Source organism: Notamacropus eugenii, chromosome 2 (genome assembly GCF_028372415.1).
Source record: "Notamacropus eugenii isolate mMacEug1 chromosome 2, mMacEug1.pri_v2, whole genome shotgun sequence".
NCBI classification, from domain to species: Eukaryota; Metazoa; Chordata; class Mammalia; order Diprotodontia; family Macropodidae; genus Notamacropus; species Notamacropus eugenii.
In genome coordinates this window covers 312,499,586-312,519,219 of record NC_092873.1, presented here as the reverse complement: position 1 = coordinate 312,519,219, position 19,634 = coordinate 312,499,586, and the positions used below count along the sequence as shown (strand labels likewise).

Below are 19,634 nucleotides of genomic sequence, written 5' to 3'. Positions count from 1 at the left end.
CAGTATGATTGGTTTCCTTTATAATTTTAGGTATAATTTTATGTATTTGAGAAACATGATTCTGAAAAGGAGTTCATAGGTGTCATTAGATTACCCAAAGTATCCAGGGCACAACAGAGATTAAGAATCCGAGTTCTAGGATATTTGAGATGAGTGAAAAAATACAACTCTAGATTTTGGTAGTTCAGATACCAAATTTTTCCTGATTTATTACTTTATAATTTAGTTTGTCTGGAGTTAAAACTCCAGCAGAAGTAAAATGGTCACGTACAAATTTGGTTTGCGTAGTGCTTCCCCTCACAGCAAAACAATGAGGTTGAAAACAAAAGCAGAATTTGTTTCCCATTTTACAAATGAAAAAACTGAGTCCCAGAATTAAGTGAGTTGTTATTAACTAGTAAGAAGTGAAACTGACATTTAAACCCATGACTGTCCTTGCTCAATTCCAGCACTGTATTTTCAGTATATAATATCTCCTTTTTTTTAAATAGGTAATTTTTATTAAGTTGGAAGTACACCTTTCTAGCATTCAGTTACAAAAATTTGCTTAAGTGCATGTTTACTCCTCTTTTTTTTTTTTTTTTTTTTAAGATGAGACTGAGGTGAATGACAAATTTGACTTAATGGAGAAATAAGACCAGGAGCATAGTTGGTAAAAATGTAAAATCTGTAGCTGGATGACTCTCGGCACAAAGCCCAAGCTTAATGGCTTCATGTGGGGATGAGGGAAGGTTGTTACCTTCTTTTAACCTGCTCCTTGTTGAGTTTGACAAGTGTGTGTTCAACAAAAAGAGATACCTGTAGCAAAGCAGCTTTGACAGCTTGGTCACAAACCACGCGTGGCTTGGCACGTGTCACTTTTGATTTGTCCCTACAACAAATTATACAGTAATGTTTAAGTGAGGATTGTCCGAGATGGGGACCACATACTCTTTCCAAAGCCCTCTGGGTGGGGCTTTTTACTTCACTGTCTTGCTTTCTGAGGGCATCATCAGATAGGTAGGGAAATTCATGCAAATTTGTTTTGGGCCATTCGGGGAAATCATTGTGATGCCCTTGATGTTATTCAGAATTTGGGGTTTTCTGTTATTTCTAATATAAGCAGCTCATGAAAGGCCTTTGTTGCACTTGGACACATGTAGAAGTCCTTTTATGTTTGCCTCTGGTTTTCAAGTACTTCTAGAACTAACATGTTGCTGTCATTTGGTCCTTTTGTTTTTACAACAGTTGTATCCTACAGTACTCTCATGCCCCATCCGATTCCCCATCCCCAACCTTCTTTTGTGACCAGAAAAGAAAAAACAAGCAAAAGCAAAGGCCATATAAACCTGTCGGACAACATGGGCAACATTTGACACCTACAGTCCCCACTTCTCCTGTGAAAGGAGAGAGCTTCATTTCCTTCTCTGTTCTGGAGTCAAAGTTGGTCATTAGAATTAGAGAGTGTTCAGTTTCACTGTCCTGGATTTCTAATTGATCTTGACTGGACTTTTGCTGTAAGGTTTTGTCAGCAAACACATAAGCCTGCTATATATATGCAAAGCCCCATGGGAAAGCTCTTGGTACTCAAAGAGAAAAGGAATTTATAATTTAATAGGAGTAGATAAAAGTACTTAGAGGAGTTGAAAATACTAATAACAATCCAAAGAAGTAGATAGAGATAGCCAGGGAGATTTCCTGGAGGGCATTGAACCAGATAGCACTGGGCAGGGAAGGCCCTGGAGGCCTAGTAATGAGACCAAGACAGAATGAAAAGGGGATAGATTGATTGCATAACAGTGAAGAAGAATGATGTATAATAAACGTAGTTTGGGGGGGGTGGGACTTAAGTGGCAGACTAAGGACCTTGGCACTGGAGAATATTGGAAAGTCATCAACAGAGTGATGAGATCAACACTTAGGAAGTGACAGGAAGCCTTAGGAAGATCAACCTGGCATTGGTTTGTTGGGCAAGTAATGTAGCACCCAGGAGAGGGAAAGGGGCAGATGGATGGGGAGTCACTGCATTGTCTGTCTCAGTGCCAAAGACTCCAAATGGGTAAGGTAGGTTTTCCACACTGCACAAAGCAGGTCAGATTTGAGAGGTCACATGTGGTCAATTTTTTATTTTGCACAGGTTTAATTGGAGGACCTGGCAAGACCCTCAGGCTATAGCTGGAAATGCAAGTCTGATGCTTAAATTGAAAGTAGGTGTGTTGATGTGGAAGTTGTGGACATAAAGATTATAGCTCAAGCTGTGGGATGCCTCATTGTGTATGAAGGATGGAGGAGAATCAGTTTATCAGTCAGCATGCATCTATTGAGTGCCCACTCTTTCAGTCACACTGTACAGGGCTCTGGAAATGCAAAAAGATGAAAGAGTCCTTGGCCTCAAGAGGTTTAATTCTTTCAGGGGAGGAATGGAATAGAAAAGCATAGGAAGTAAGGAGTGGTTGGCAGACTCAGACTCTGCAGAGAGAGCAAGGAGGATGGCAGCTTGGCTATCCCATTGCCATCAGTGACCTGGGAAAGGCCAAGTTGAGTCATGGGCTGCAGGAATGAACTTGAGGGGAACAAATGGCAAGGAGGTTGGCACGGGGAGTAGTGTGCATGGTCACTGTGTTCCTCTTGCCAGCTTTTATGCAGCATATAAGTGAAAGGTTGACTCCAATAATTTATCTTGTAAAATAGCATTTTAATAAGCTTTCTAAATTCTTGCACATAATGGAAAGATCCACACATCAGTGACTTATAACAAGCTTTGTAAAAGGGCAGTGAAAGACATCACTGTGTCAGACTGTGGACCTTTAAGTCAGTTAGAATTTTGATCGCTTCTGTTAACAGACTGAAGCAGGTGACTGGTTATGAGCATAGACCTAAACTATTCAAATTTAAGTTAATTTGACCAGATCCAGATTGAGTTTCTATCAGAGGCTCTCGCTGAACAGTATTTTCTCTCAGTGTCTCATGCCAGCCCTTTCCTCCATTTCTCTACAGTCCAGATTCTTTGCTGCCTTAATTTCAAAACTTTCCAGGATCTTTGGTTACTTGATATCTGAAGTCATTTCTTGATCTGGTCCCATGAAGCCTGTGAAATTGTTAGCGTCATAATAAAAGTGCGTAGTTCTAAGGATTTGACTGAATAGGAAGGATCATAGGCCTACATATAATCTAGACATTCTCACCCTATAGAGAAGAAAACTGAGGCCCTTAATAAAGGTCAGGTGACTTGGTCAGGGTTACATAGCAGTAGAAGAGTCAGAATTGGTCCCCCAAGCAGGCATGCTTTTCCCTTTCATCCTTCCAGTCTGACCTTTGGTTTCCAGGTTTGCTGTATCAGGTTCTAGGCTACCAGCAGTAAAAATACCAGCCTGCTTTATTTTTGCTGGAAGCCTTCACAACTCAACTTTACCAATCCCTCTTATTTACCCCTTTCTCAAGGGGCGAGTTTCTCAGTTGCTCCGTCATCTTTTCTTTCCCTTGGAAGTGTGAGGGTTCCAGTGGCCTGCAGCAAAAGCCGGGGCCCTGTGAGCTGCTCTCCTCTTTTCGCTGTGTCGGATTCTGCGAGCCATAGGCCACTGCTGGCCAGAAAATCCCCGTTGCTTCTTGTCTGTCGCTTACAGACTTGTTTGGATCGCTTGAGTGAAGACACTCTGTTTGCTAAAATCACAGTGGACAGAAACAGGAGGGTGCAGATCAGAAAGAGTGCAGCAATGATGACCAAACACACCAGCATGGCCATCTTGTTGTTACTTTCTTCACAAACGTCCCTTCTAAACACGTCACCCTGGCTCCTGCTTGTGCGCTCAGTGCTCTGCGTTGTTGGAGAAGATGTGTCAAGATCGTGTCCAGATGGAGGAGCAAAGGACAGGGTGCCAGGCCATGGTGTCCTCCCCTCGGGTGTGCTGGGAGTATTTAGTGCTTCTGTTTCTGGGGTCTCCATGTTTATGGGGCTTCCATCCCTGCTCCTGTTTGTTTTATCCTGAAAGATGGGATCCCAGTCAGTATTGTTGATAACCCAGGGGGACGTGGCATTTGCTTTTGCTTGAGGAAGCCAGGAAAAGATGGTGGTTGCCAGAAGAGCAGCATGCAGGTAACATCCTGTCAGGTCCATGGCCAAGCTCACCTGGTAACCAGTCTGTTGAGTTATAAATACAGTTAATTAAGTGATCATGAAGTAGAACTAAGGTATTAGTTTGCAATGATTTTCATCAAAAAGATGGGTGACTGTGATTTTACAAGTAAGACTTAAATATTTATTTTTTGTAGTGTATGCATATTTAAAGCTTCCTGGCCTAGCTGAACAGTCCCAGTTTAACTGAATTACATACCTTTGACTCGTGGGCTGTTGGATTAGGAAACCTTTAAATCTCTTAGATATGCTTCTAAATGCAGGAAGATGGAGGAAGAAAGTATTACAGAGAGCATTAATCATTTTTAAGTGTTGTTCACAAGGGAGCTCTGTGGTCATTTCTTCCTTTCAAGCGGGCCAGACTTCAGCTTTGAGTCATTTGCTTCTGCTTTTACTTTTTTTAATTCCTTTTTTTCCCTATGGTTAAGGATCCTTTGCAAATACTTCTCCACTGTCTGAGCAAATGTATGACTGTCTTTATTGTGAAAGGAGAAGTAGAGCTAGGAGACATTTTGCCTTGGGGATAGAAGGGGAAAACAACTATGCAGTTAATTTGAATAAAAACAAGAATTATTTTTTTAATTAGTCATTATAATCATTCATTTCAGCGGAACACAGTGAACTGAATTTATTCTTTGAAGACTATAACTTGACTATGGAGAGGTCCTTTTCATCCATACCCCCTTTCTCCCCCACCCCCATCTCCAGCACACATCCTTCCCCCTCCTTGCTTCTGCCTACCCCTGCTTTACAAGAGCCTGGCCATTTTGTTAGGCTGCACATCACAGCACGACTCATCCCAAATCACTGAAAATGTACAGCTTGTTTCAGGGTGTGAGCAAAGCCTAAGAGGAAAGAATTTTGTTTACCTTTGAGAGAGACAAATTTAACAATCAGGACTTTTTTTCACCAGCTGCTTAGGTTGTTGTTTTATGGTTGAATTTTCTTGGGAAGGAGAGGCAAGCAGATTTGACTCTTCTTCTTAGATTAGTAAGTTACATTGCTTCTCGTAAGATCCCAGCATAGATTTTCAGTGTGAGAAGTGTCTCTTGTTCAAGAAAACACGTTATGTTAGGTGTATTTATGTACCTCTTTGTACAGAGCTGTGCTCTGAGAAAAACTAATAGGATTATACATTGAATCCCACACAAGAGAGAGAATGCCAACTCAAATTTGACCTTCAAAATTTTCTGCTTTACTGAAACAGCTGGGGGTGAAGGGTGTCTTGGAAATCTTATGTGTTAAGATTTAGATTAATTTTGGGACAGTGAATTCATCTGTTTAACATACTAATTGGCATATTAATTAGACTTTTTACTTTATTACTGATTTTTTTCAAGTTTAGATGTTGAGGCAGAGTCTTACTGTGTTACCATTTGTAATTGACTGTATAGAAGAGTTAGAAGTCAGCTATCCAAATGTAAAATTATTTTCAGGCACTTAGTGGTGAGTTAGTTGAAAAGAGACCTTTAAGTTCAGTCAGAGACTTTCTGTTGGGAGTGCTTGTCTGCCTCAGGTGTTTTGAACATGTGAAACATGTTTACTTATGACCACTTTATAGTTTGTTAACTGTGCCCTGTCCCCAAATACATCTTTGCTCGCCCAAATGATGACAATGATCCTCACTGGACACATAATGGGCCCCACTGTTCATTGTCTCTGGCCAGATGGTCTGCCACCCGAAGTAAACAAACTGGTCTCACCAAATGAGGGCTTCAAACGGACCCCAAGAAACCGGGGAATCCAGATGAAGGACTTTTGTGAGTGCCTCACTTCGCCCTCTCAGGGCAACATTGTGTTTTAGGAAAATTTCCTTCATCTCAGGGTGATTTTAGGGTAAAATCTATAATGCCTAGCCACAAGAAGTTGCTTTTTTAATACTGTTTAATCAAAGTGTTAGTAACTTTTGGAGCCTAAACTGCCAACCATCCATCCTTCCCTGAGTTTACACTCTATTTTTGATGGGAAAGGTGCCAATTCTAGGCAAAACCTCCAACTTGTTTGAAGAAGCCATTTCATCCCTTCAGTCGTTAATAGCCCTATTTTATTAGTGAGAAGCTTGGCACGCTCTTTCTGGAGCAGCAGCCCTGTCGACCTGGGACGGGACGACGGGGAAGCATAAGCAAAGGTCTTTGTGACATACCTTCCAAGAGCTGGTCAGAATCTGATAGGAAAGGGAGTGTTTTAGCCAACCGCTTCTCGGGCTCGTCTGGAAACACGCTGACAAAAACTGAGCTCAAAGGAGATGGAGAGAGGGAGAATGAAAGGAGATCTGCAGCAAGGAAGGCAATAGGCCCCGAGCTCCCCACTTTGCAAACGAAAACCACCGATGACACATTTCCTTTCAGCTGCAACTCAGGCACATGTCAGAGGAGGGAAAAAACCCTCCATCTCATCCAATTTGCCTCAGGCCTGACAAGAAGCTTTGTGAACAAATCCCCGCCTCCAGGGCGGGGCAGGGAAGGTTTTCCATTGACCCATCCTCACCTAAAACTGTCTGGACCTGGGCCTCCCAGGGTGTCCAGCCTATGCACTTAGGAAATAGCATCATCCATCAGAGAGGAGAAACAGCTTTGCTAACTAGCCTCCTGAGCAGCACGTCTACAGGGTCTAGACAACCTCTACTGTGCCCCTAGACCCCAGTGACGCTGGCTTTCTGCCTGTGATGGAAACTGAGTCATTGTGAGCTTGATGCTAGGGCAGACTGGGGCAAAGTGTGGAGGAGAACATTAAAAAGGATGATGTCACCTTCAAACCTTTCAAAACTGTGGTGGGGGAGCCTTAGCTAGAAAAAGGGTCCCCGGCTCCTTTAAGTGAGCCGGCAGCAGCAGATGCTCTCCAGCAGGCTTTCCTGCATCTCTTCCAAGGCTGCTGGGCTGCCACAGAGAAAATGGCCGAGCTTTGAGCTTGTCCAGAGGCACACTGAAACAGGAGGGGATGCCAGCAGTCTCTGGACTGCGAGACAAGGGCTAAAATCAGTAACCTTCCCTGTCTAAATATGGGTAACGAGGCCCTCATAGAGAGAGAAGTGAGAGCGTGGGTTTCTGAAAAGACCATGCCAAAAGCCTGTAACCTTATTGTTGTACTAGAGATAATACCCTGAAAAGTGGTTCAAAGTATTCTTCTTTAGAGAAGCTCAGAGACTTCTTTCTTCAGTTCTTTCACCAGCAGAATGGAGTAATTTGATCCTAAGACCTTCAGACTCTAAATCTATAAACCATAAACCTCTTTGTGAATGACTCGAGCATCCATCAGTCTACAAGCATGTATTAATCATCTACATCAGGCACTGTGCTGGGCACCACGGATACCTATGCAGAAAACGAAATAATCCTCACTCAGAGGAACAGCAAATCCACCTGGGCTGCATAAATATAAAGTGACTAAATCAAACCTAACACAAACCAGTTAACTACAGGGTAGTTTATAAGGGAGGGCACTTGTGGTTTTGGGGATGAGGAAGGGCTTCCTGTACAAGATGGTTCTTTAGCCGCATTTTAAAAGGAAGGGATGTCCCCTATTGTGTAGCAGTAAGGAGGCAGAGCATGCCAGGTCTGTAGGAGAATCCTCACAAAGGCATTAGGTGGGACATGGATGATCCTACATGAGGAGCAGAGTGGAGGCCAACTTGGATGGGTCAGACATTATGAAAGGCAGAGTAAGTACCTGGAAGCAGGAAAGCCAGGGTGGAGCCAGACTGTGAAGGGCTAAATATTTATCCAGGGGTGATAGGGAGCCCGTGAACTTGATTGAGTAGGGCAGGCCCACTTAACCATCTAATGGCCATTTCTCCTCAAGGAGCCTCAGACCTGCAAGTCCTGCTCTCTTCTTCCTCCTCCCTCCCTGCTTATGTTCCTCACCAGATCTCCCTGGGTAATCTTTGTCTCCATCCTCCCTGTCCCTTTTCATCCTTCTTTCTACTGTCTTGGTGCTGAACCCCAGCATTTCATTCTCGAGCTACTCATAGTTCCTTTCCTAGGTTCTCACCACTCCACTGGTCTAACTTCCCACTTCCATAGTCTTTTCAGCTCCTGTGATTGATTCCTCCAGCCTCCCCTCTACCGCACAACTATTCTAGGGCCATGTTCAAGAACTCCATTTTTTTTCATCACTTCATCTCTCTCTGTAACGCAGTCCCGCTAAACCTGGACTTCATTCTCTCTGCGAGCTCTAGACCTTCCCCCCTCAGAACCCTCTTACACACACACACACACACACACACACACACACACACACACACACACACACACACACACACACACACACACACACACACACACACACCCACCCTTCCTGTAGTTTGGCTTCAGACCTCAACCTTTGCCTGAAACTGCTGTCTCCAGAGTTATCGAGGATCCCTCGATTACCAACTCTAATAACCTTTTCTCAGTCTTCATCCCTCTTGACTTCTGACCCTATAGATCAGCCCTTCCTGAATACACTCCCCCCCACCCCAGGTTTTCCTGCCCATGTTCTCCCTTCTTTCCCTCTTGTCTGCTTGCTTACTTTCCTCCTTCTCCTTTGCTATACCATCATCCATCCCATAATTCCTCTTTCTTTTCTCTGATCACTTGATGTTCTCATCCCTTGCCATGGATTTGATGATCATCTCTATCTTAGAGGCTTCCAAATGTGCACATTTCATTTGGGCCTTTCTCTTGAGCTCTAGTCCAAGGTTATCAGCTTTCATTGAGGCACCTCAGACTCAGCATGTCCAAACAGAGCTCATTATCTTGTCTTTCAGACCCTTTCCTCTTGTGTTCAGAATCCTGCCATCCCCCAGATCTGTAGCTTCTCCCTCACCCCATGTGTCCCATGGGCCATTAAACATTGTCGTTTCTGTCTCTACAGTACCACACACACACATGCACACAGTTCCAGCACCTCATGCCAGTCCTTCCTTGGCCTCTCTGCCCTGAGTCCCTCCTTGTCAGTGGAGGTCTTCACCCTATTTCACATAGGTATTTCCTGCTGAATCTCCCAGTAGTTCCCTCATGTAGGTGGGCCATGTGGCAGTAGCCACTTTCACTTTTGAGAACCATGAAGGTCAGGGAAGTTGTCTCCTACTCATGCATCCATCCAGATGCCCCCACTTCTGCCCAGGACCTTCCCTGTCTCCTTGCACCATGAACTCCCTTTAAAACCCTCTAGAGACTGGCCTCATCCCTCTTTTCCAGTTTGGCTGCTCACTCTGCCACCATATCGTTCACTTTCTGTTCCCTAAAAACACCCACATTTTCTTGCTAGCATGCTTTACCTCGAATGCTCCTGGCACACTCTTCCTCCTCCCTGATCCAAGCTCTCGTCTCCACATCTCATGTGTCGATCAGTAGTGCTGCACAAGCTTCTCAAAGGAAGAGACTGAGGCTAATGGTACACCTTCCCAGCCCTGAGAGCTCACAGCACATAGTAGGTGCTTCTCCTCTGGTGTCCTGCGATTATCATTTGGGGGCAGAGATTTCTGGTGACCCTGGTCCCCCCTTTATTCTTTACTTTTTGCTCTGTTACTTTTATGAGCTACACACCTCTCCCCTTTTGCTTCACTCCTGTCACTGAACGTTGATGCTATAGAAGGTCAAAGGAGCAGTTCAAGCCTCAAATTTGTTTATTTTATTTTTTAAATTAATTTTTAGTTTTCAACATTCACTTCCACCCCTCCCCAAGACAGCATGCAATCTGATATAGGCTGTATATATACATTCATATTAAACATATTTTCACATTTGTCATACTGTAAAGAAGAATTAGAACCAATGGGATGAACCGTGAGAAAGACAAAACAAAATTTAAAAAAGGAGAGAGCAAATAGTATACTTGGATCTGCATTCAAACTCTGTAGTTCTTTCTCTGGATGTGGATAGCATCCATCAGGAGCCTTTGGGAGTCGTCTTAGAACCTTGCATTACCAAGAATATAGTGTCATTTTATATGATGATTGCTTCTCTGCCCTCCTGTTAAAGAGGGTACAAGAAGAAGGGTTAACATTACTTGTGTACATGTAAACTCTAATTGGTTTACCAGTGTCTCTTTGTCATCTTGCTTAGGTTCAAGACTGGTCAGATCAACGGGGATTTGCTGATATACCATGTCTTGCTAACTTTAAAGCCATATTATGCAAAGCCATATGAGATTGTAATGGACCTCACCCATGCTGGGCCTAGCAATCGCTTTAAGACAGACTTCCTCTCCAAGTGGTTTGTTGTTTTCCCGGGCTTTGCTTATGAGAACGTCTCTTCGGTCTACATCTATAATTGTAATTCTTGGGTTAGGGAGTACACCAAGTACCATGAGAGGCTGCTCACTGGACTCAAAGGCAGCAAAAGACTCTTTTTCATAGACTCTCCCGCCAAGCTGGCTGAGCACATTGATTATGATCAGCAGAAACTGCCGGCTGCCACGTTGGCGCTAGATGAGGACCTCAAGGTATACAACAGTGCTCTCAAGCTGGCTCACAAGGACACCAAAGTTACCCTCAAAGTAAGTTTTCCTTTTTATGGCCCATTTCTCTTCCTTGTTAAGTTGGCCACAACACTGGGTTGACAACTCAGGTAGCACATAGCACCAGTCAGAACTAAAGCAGCCCATGAAGCTAAGAGCAGTTTTGGGGGAGGTATCCAGCTGGTATGGACTTGCTAAGTTATTATGGAGTAGAAGGGGGAAGCGTGGACCATTAAGCATGGCAAAGGCAGGAGGATAGATAGGACTCTAGTTTAGGGCAAAGCAATCAGTCCAGCCAGTGCCTCAAGAGCTCTTAGTCATAGCCCTGTGGTCATTAAAATTTTTTTAAAGAATGAGACACAAACTTTGTACTTATCTCTGACGAGCTTGATTTTTTAAAATATTTCAAAGATTTCTCCAGTATTCTATAGTGCTTCAACGTTTACAAAGCACTTTGCATATTTTATCTTATTTGGTCCTCATAATGACCTTGTGAGGTAGGTGCTATTATTATCCCTATTTTACAGATGAGGAAACTGAGGCAGGCAATGACTAAGTGACTTTCTAATGGTCACACAGCTAGTAAGTATCTGAAGCTAGTTTTGAGCTCAGGTCTCCCTGACTCTTGGTCTAGTGGTCTAGACTTCCTGACTTCCTTTGGGTATCCTGAAGGATTTGGAGTGACTTAAAATAAAAATTAGGTCAGTGCCACAATCACATTTCTGTATGGTGATTTATGATTTACAAATTGGTCTCCTCACAACAACCCTGTGAGGAAGATGGTGTAAGTAAATACAAAGATAGTATAAATAAATACAAAAAAATAGTCAGTGGAGTGTTAATCTATTAAGGCTTAAGCTTGGGGGCCCTCTCTCTCAATCCTCATCTTGGAGCCTAGGAATGAGTGCAGAGAGGCCAGCCTATTGGTGGACCTGGCCCCCAACCCTCGGCTGCTGATTCCTCAGCCCATCAGTTATTACCTTTCCTTAAAGGATGCATAATGCAGAGATTGCTGAGCATGTACATGAACTAGTGGACTGCTTTTGCTTGTCTTGCCAGGTTGGCTCTACCGCGATTCAAGTGACGTCATCTGAGCGAACTAAAGTCCTGGGGCAGACAGTTTTTCTGAATGATATTTACTATGCCTCTGAGATTGAAGAAATCTGTCTCGTGGATGAAAACCAGTTCACCCTGACCATTTCCAATCAAGGCACTCCCCTCACCTTCATGCATCAAGAGTGCGAAGGCATTGTCGCATCCATCATTCACATCCGAACTAGATGGGAGCTGTCACAGCCAGACTCCATCCCCCAGCACACGAAGATCCGGCCCAAGGACGTTCCTGGAACACTTCTGAATATTGCATTACTTAACTTGGGTAGCTCGGACCCTAGTTTACGGTAGTTTGATCTTAAATTTGTTTAGACTTCACAGACTCCTTACATCACTGATAAAGTGACCATAAAGGCTTTAAGCAGATCCACTTTAACACTGCAAACTGGAAAGTCAAGATGCCATATGCCATATCAATCTGGGCTGGATGACTCCAACTCTACCTGTATACCAGCATGTTGGTCATCCAAGAAATGTCATCTAAACACACATGACACTGATCTGGCAACTTAGAGGAAAGAGCCACTTAAAAAAAAACCCACATCCATATTTAACTCTGCTTCTCTTCCATTCTCATCTCCCTTGGGATATTTTTCTCATGTTGGAAAATCTATCTCTTAGTTTTCTAAGAATCAAATGATGTCATTATTTAATAATGGAAGACCTAAAATGGAATAACTCTAAGAGTTATGTAATCTATCATTCATGTAGAACTTTTTAAAAAATAATTCTTGAGAAAGGTGAATTATAGATGGTACCGAAAGCAGTGTAGTCTTGGTTCTGCTTAAGTCTATTAATTTGTGTGTTTCCTTAGTTAGGGTTCCATAATTCCTAGTCCCAGTTGTCTGTAATGCATAGTCCCAAATTTTTCCAAGTGGAATTCTTAGGGCTGGAAAAAAGTTTCTGTAAGATACAGTCTGGCCCAGATTTTACATTGAACCCTTCAGTTTCCCAAAATCTAGAGTGTGTGTGTATGCGTGTGTGTGTCATAAGTAGGTTTGTATAGACATGCATACATATATCACAGGAACGCTTGAAGTGGGAGATACTGACATTGACGTTTGTGTTGGAGTGGGATTTAAGTTGTAAATTTCACTTCAGCCTCCAGATTGGAAGCTTCTGGATAAGCAGATGTATGATTACATCATACTTTAGGAAATTCGTTAGCTTGAGTTTTCTTATGAAATATTGGTTTTTCTTTAATGAATTGATGTGAACTGTCAACTCTGTTTTGGTACATCAACACCATCAGCACTCCCCCAACCAGATACTGCAACAGCCAAGTTACAGGAGGGCTGTTTGCTAACAGAAATCTTCTTTCTAATTATCAGTAATTATAATATGTTTAGATGCTTAATTGAAGAAAATTCGGTTTCCCAAGGTAGTTAAGGCATCGTTTGATTCCCTTATATTTGGGAGCCAGGGGTAAGGGCAGAAGGACCTCATATTTTCAAAATATACCTTTTCTATTACTTTTATTTTGTAATTGTCCACTGCCCATTTTATGTGTTCCCTTCATGGCAATTTTTGTTTCTAGCTAGTGGGAGTAATATTTAATAATCAGGCCATTTGGAAATTTCATTTGTGTGAAAGGGAGATAAAGAAATAATGAAGTATTATTCATGGCATAAATTAAGTTGCGTTTGGGGTTTTGTTTTTTTGAAAAGGCTAGTTACATATTCAACTTCACCAGAGAGTAAATGCTTACAGGATGCTGAGCATATTGTACCCAGGAGACATTTGGATTGAAGATGCTGGAATTTGAATTTATTTCCATTTGATTAGTCATTGCAGCATCTAAACTGCGTGATTTCTGTTACCAATAATTTCTGTATTATTAACTTGACCTAATTGGTCAGATTAGTGTGCATCGCAGTGTCAGCTTCTAGAAGAACAGAGGATTTTAAGATTTAGAGATTGAAGAAAACTTAAAGAACTATTCCAGTTTGATCAGTTTGAAAATAGATTGAAGTTCTAAAGTTCTATCGGTAGCAAGTAGTAGAGCTGGGATTCAACCCCAGGTTTTCTGCCTCCAAACTTGACACTCTCTCTGATTTTATATTAGATGGAATCGTTTCCATCTAGTTCAATCTGCTTCTCTCCAGTTTATAGTCTCAGACCTCCCCCTTCCTATAGGGTTGCAGCCACCTACTTCACAGTTCTGTCAGGGTGGGTTGAAAGTGTTCATTTAGAAGAAACCACAGAGATAGTTGTACCCTGGTGATTTGAAGGACTCTTGTTTGACCACACAACCATACATAATTTCTTCAAAGCGTAAAAAGTGGCATGTTATATTATAATATCTTTGTTCAAGTATCATTTGTTGTATGTGTTAAAATGACATTTTCAAAATTGGAAGAAGAAATGTTGAGATTGCTTCATTTGTGTTTTCTTCCAGGTCAGCTGCCTATAACCTTCTCTGTGCCTTAACCTGTACCTTTAATTTAAAAATTGAGGGCCAATTACTAGAAACATCAGGTCTGTGTATACCTGCCAACAATACCCTTTTTATTGTCTCTATTAGTAAAACCCTGGCAGCTAATGAGCCACACCTCACCTTAGAGTTTTTGGAGGAATGCATTTCCGGATTTAGCAAATCCAGTAAGTAGTGGCAATTTTCTTACATGCTACAAATGACCCTGAGAAAATGTGAAAAAAAATTTTTTGTTTTTGAGCTTGATAATGAAGCCTTTCACTTGTCACCTGGTCAATTTTAGGGGGTTGGTTTTGATTATCAAAGGCTGACAAAGGACCTTGGCCTTAGCAGATGTTGAGAATGGCACATCCGCTCCCTCCATCAAGCCATAACCACATGTACTCTCCTCTCTCTCTGCCCAGGGTTTACTTGTCACTTTAACCCCCTTACCCCTCAGTAAAGCACTGGTGGGTAGTGGCCTTTCGTTGACCATGGCATGAAGTTGCTCTTAAATCCAAGATCCTGAGTCAGGCCTTCATTAAGGGATGGCCTAGGGATGAGGAGTGACACTTGGGAAACATTTTAGTCACCAGTAAATCCTTCCCCCCTTCCCCACAAAACAAAAGGTTTTTACAAGTTTTCTCTACTTTTCCTATAGTAAAATATTTCGGAACAAATTTGATTTGTCTTGAGTTTTGTGATTTTTCTGTAATTATTGATGAAAGCTTTGATCAGTCAGGAATAGCAATTGAGAGCCTTAAAAAAAGGTTTAGTGCTTTCTAATCTTTAAGCACTTTTCAGCAGCTGTCAAACCATGTCACAATTCACTGTTATCTTTATAATAACATGCACTATATCACTTCCCAAATGTAATTGAAACTAATGCAGCATTTGGAGGGTTTCCCCCACTTTTTCAAGTTTGTTAATTTGGGGTTACTTAGGTTTATACTAATCTTCTGCCAGTAATTTTGCTCAAGCAAAACAAAACCAACAATGTAGTAATGATAAAGTTGATGTATTGATTCAGTGAATTTCTTTTCCAGGTATTGAATTGAAACACCTGTGTCTAGAATACATGACTCCCTGGCTATCAAATCTAGTCCGTTTCTGTAAACATAATGACGATGCCAAACGACAGAGAGTCACTGCTATTCTTGATAAACTTATAACAATGACCATCAATGAAAAGCAGATGTACCCATCTATCCAAGCCAAGATATGGGGAAGCCTCGGGCAGGTAATCATGTTGCAGAAATTCAGCTTTTGGGGCTCATCACATTTACATGGGGTTAAATTTTTTTAACTTAATGTTTATTTAGTATTTTATTTTTCCCGAGTTACATATAAAAACAATTTTTAACATTTGTTTTTAAAACTTTGAATTCCAGATTCTCTCTCTTCCTCCTTCCTCCTCACCCACACTGAGAAGGCAAGCAGTTGCCTTGATATACATAATACATGTGTAGTCATGCACAACATGGCCCTAATAATTGTGTTGTGAAAAAAGACATAGACAAAAAAAAAAACCTCAAGAGAAAGAGAGTAAAAAAATTATGCTCCAGTCTGTATTCAGATACCATCAGTTCTTTCTCTGGAGATGGAGAACATTTTTCATTATAAGTCCTTCAGAGATGTCTTATATTGTTGTACTGGTGAGAATAGCTAAGTCGTTCACAGCTGATCATCTTAGAGTATTGCTGTTACTTTGTATGCAATATATATATAACTTTCCGTCAGTCCATGCAAGTCTTTCCAGGTTTTTCTGAGAGCATCCTGCTTATCACTTTGTATAGTACAATAGTATTCCATCATAATTACATACCATAACTTGTTCAGCCATTCCCAATTGATGGGCATCCCTTCAACTTCTAATTCTTTGCCCCAGAAAAGAACTGCTATAAATATTTGTGTGCATATAGGTCCTTTTCTTTTTTTCATTTTTAATCTCTTTTGGATACAGACCTAGTAGTGGTATTGCTAGGTTAAGGGTATGCATAATTTTATAACTCTTTGGGCCTAGTTCAAAATTACTCTACAGAATGGTTGAATCAGTTCACAACTCTACCAGAGCATTAAAGTCTCATTTTTCCCACATTTAGATGGGGTTAATTTTTAATAGAGATAGTATTCAAGGAGAGATAAGTTACTTTAGTATGATAGTTTGTGCACACTGGTCTCATAGAAGGCGACTAAAATTTTTTTATCTGGTTTCTACCATCACATAATATTCATCTTGTTAAAGCAAGTTAAATGCCAGCGCCCTTCCCCAAAGGGGATCACTAAGTGTTAATTGGAAAAGTGCTTTGATACTCTAGATGATGGTGCTCCCATTTGGGATGGCTCCCACAGGCTGTTCTGGCAGAGCCAAAGCAGCAATATGAAATTCTGCACAATGTTTTTGCTTTCAGAACTGTCACCATAGGAAGCTATTCCGTTATTTCGATGATGCCAGTCAAAATGCTTTTGAAAGAATCAGTCAGTAGGATGTCCCTTGCCCAGCCTCCTCACTTTATAGACCTCCTTCCTTGAGATCTGGATCTGTTACAGGGTCAGTTCTTTACAGCAAATCTACTTAAATTTTCTAGAGTAGGTCAGGTCCACCAGAAAAAAAAATTATCTAGGGAAAAGAAACGAGGGTTCAGGCAATATTAAGTAATGTTGCTGACTCATGATCCACAAATGAAGCTGATGAACAAATTTGCCATTCCTTATAGGGCACATGGCCAATTATTTTTCCTGAGCATTTTTTATTTCAAGCTAATGCTGGGAAGGCTTGTAATTAATCAGAGGAAGGCAATCTTGTTCATTTGGCTAATTTCTGAACATTTCAAGTGCTGTATATAGAGCTGTGGTTAAACAGAAGGTGTTCCTTTGTTTTGTCGTCATTGTTGTTTTATTGTCTTCTCCTTTAGATTACAGATCTGCTTGACGTAGTGCTGGATAGCTTCATCAAGACCAGTGCCACAGGTGGTTTGGGATCCATCAAGGCTGAAGTGATGGCCGATACAGCCGTGGCGCTGGCTTCTGGGAATGTGAAACTAGTATCGAGCAAGGTGGGCTCTTCATCTCTAGGACTTGCATTCTGGATTGTTGTATCATAAGTTAGTTTAGTTCAAAAAAGTCTAGAACAGCAAGGTAGTCATTTTACAGTTAAATTGAATTATTTTGTGCTAATATTTCTACCTCCTGTGTCACCCTTAACAACAACAACAAAAAAAAATCCCCACAAAGCCTTGCTTCTTTCCAGGTGATTGGAAGAATGTGCAAAATAATTGACAAGACCTGCCTCTCTCCAACTCCTACCTTAGAACAACACCTCATGTGGGATGATATCGCCATTTTAGCTCGCTATATGTTAATGCTGTCCTTCAATAATTCTCTGGACGTGGCGGCTCACCTTCCCTACCTCTTCCATGTGGTGACTTTGTTGGTGGCCACAGGTCCCTTGTCCCTTCGTGCTTCCACACATGGACTGGTCATCAATATCATCCATTCTCTGTGCACTTGTTCACAACTTCATTTTAGTGGTAAGTGAGTGATATTTCACTGGCCCTGCTTTTTGTGCCTTTGTCTGCTGCCATATTGTTTTGGCATGAGGCTTAGATAAGGCCAGAGTAACTATCAAAAGAGAAGGAGAGGCATGTTTTTGTCCTCAGTTCGCCACACATTGTAGGGCAGCCATATTGCCTCTTGAGGTGGAGCTCATGGGTCAGATATGTGGCACAGACATGAGTGGGCAGCTGGGAATTTTGTAGATAGCCATTTAATCCAAGCTGTGTTAATCTATATGTCACTTTGACGTCTGGAGTAGTATTGAGTGCAGAGGGTACCAAAAGATGGAGGGATTCAATGAGGGTCTTGTTGGTTTCATTAATTCTTGAGTGCAGTGTCTGTGTTCTTTTAATTTCACAGAAGAGACCAAACAAGTTTTACGACTGAGTCTGACTGAGTTCTCACTACCTAAGTTTTATTTGCTGTTTGGCATCAGCAAAGTCAAATCAGCTGCTGTGATAGCTTTCCGATCCAGTTACCGGGACAGATCTTTCTCCCCTGGCTCCTATGAGAGGGAGACCTTTGCCCTGGCGTCCCTCGAGACAGTCACAGAAGCTCTCTTGGAGATTATGGAGGTATGATTGGTGGGACAATGAGAGACAGGATCCATTCAATAAGAGATCTGCACATATTGTCCTGTGCAGGACAAGTCATTGCTGCTATTTTATCAACCAATAAAATCTCACTGAGATGTATATTTTTAAACCTCTTGGTGAAATGTGTGACTTGATAGAAAATTTCCTAAGTATTTGTATTTACTTCTTCACATACATGAAAATATTTCAAGAGTATTTTCTTTTAGGCTTGTATGAGAGATATTCCTGCATGCAAGTGGCTGGACCAGTGGACCGAGCTAGCCCAGAGGTATGGATGGAGAGGTCCCCAGTTCTCTGTGGCCTTTGCCCTTCTGTAGCTGCATGTGAAGAGGAGGTGGGTGAGATGACTTCTTTTGGTTTGTTGCAGGTTCGCATTCCAGTATAATCCATCCCTGCAGCCAAGAGCTTTGGTTGTGTTTGGTTGTATCAGCAAAAGAGTGTCCCATGGGCAGATCAAGCAGATTATCCGCATTCTTAGCAAGGTATTTTTCCTTTTGTTTCTGGTGCTCATGGGTTGAGATTCTTGGCAGGGCCCTCCCTTTTTTCTAGAGGACGCTTACTGAAGTTCTGTCCCATTTGTTCTTTTGAAAGGTGTTTTGATTGTTTTCTTCATTTTAATTTATGGAAAGAAGACAAGACTTTGTAAAAGATATATTTTAAAAAGAGGACAGCATCCCCAAAATACAGAAGCAGATGTGGGAGTGGGGGTGGGGCAATTTTTTTTGCTAAACTGGAACTGAAAAGTTTACCAAAATAAAACTCCCCAAAGCTACCAGGACTTGGTAGGAACTTCACTTCTGTGACTCTATAGAGATTATGGCTGTTCTGAAATATGTGAGTGCTGCCCAGCACCAGGAAATACCAGGAAATGTAGTGACCTAAAATTGCATTCTGCCAAAGTTCCTGAGATGACTGGGACATTGTTTTCCTATTGCCCTGCTGTTTCAGTCTTTCACTGGAAGCAGCCCTCATTCTTTCTTTTTTTAAGCCCTCATTCTTAATAAATTAGTTCCTCCCTCTTTGAACTGATTCTGAGCTACAATTAAATGCAGTTTTGAAATTAGTATTTGATTTTAATGAAAATAAAACACAGAACTCTTGTTTTTCCAAAACAGGGCCTTGAGAGCTGCCTGAAAGGACCTGATAATTATAACAGTCAAGTTCTGATTGAAGCTACCGTAATAGCACTAACCAAATTACAACCACTTCTTAATAAGGTAATGATTACCTACATACAAGGAAAAACTAAATACATTTTTAATGAAAATCAGTAGAACATCATGTTCTAGATACTTTGAAGGCTATCAGCCTAATCATCGCAACTGCTTTTATTTCCCTTTTCCACTTCCTTATTCTGAATACTAGGCTTAAGATCATAGATATATTTTCTTTTGAGTAATTCAGCAAA

The 19,634-nt window shown here is 41.6% G+C and overlaps 2 protein-coding genes across 19 annotated transcripts in view; one reads left to right on the top strand and one right to left on the bottom strand.

Moving 5' to 3' along the window:
- NF1 (neurofibromin 1) overlaps positions 1–19,634 on the top strand; it is a 241,518-nt gene that overhangs the window by 188,641 nt on the left and 33,243 nt on the right. For 17 of the 18 annotated variants that reach the window (XM_072645004.1, XM_072645003.1, XM_072644999.1 and 14 more), the window contains 10 exons: positions 10,156–10,588; positions 11,609–11,949; positions 14,061–14,263; positions 15,122–15,315; positions 16,991–17,131; positions 17,326–17,605; positions 17,991–18,205; positions 18,433–18,494; positions 18,594–18,708; positions 19,342–19,443. In XM_072645004.1, coding sequence (XP_072501105.1) covers positions 10,156–10,588; positions 11,609–11,949; positions 14,061–14,263; positions 15,122–15,315; positions 16,991–17,131; positions 17,326–17,605; positions 17,991–18,205; positions 18,433–18,494; positions 18,594–18,708; positions 19,342–19,443 — 2,086 coding nt within the window. The remainder of the gene's footprint in view (positions 1–10,155; positions 10,589–11,608; positions 11,950–14,060; positions 14,264–15,121; positions 15,316–16,990; positions 17,132–17,325; positions 17,606–17,990; positions 18,206–18,432; positions 18,495–18,593; positions 18,709–19,341; positions 19,444–19,634) is intronic. The other variant, XM_072645009.1, reaches the window with a different exon arrangement.
- EVI2A (ecotropic viral integration site 2A) lies at positions 2,654–6,556 on the bottom strand. The gene is given in 4 exon segments (XM_072645020.1): positions 2,654–4,117; positions 6,255–6,290; positions 6,292–6,374; positions 6,377–6,556. Coding segments are annotated over 4 exon segments (894 nt in total). The 5' UTR covers positions 6,450–6,556; the 3' UTR covers positions 2,654–3,415.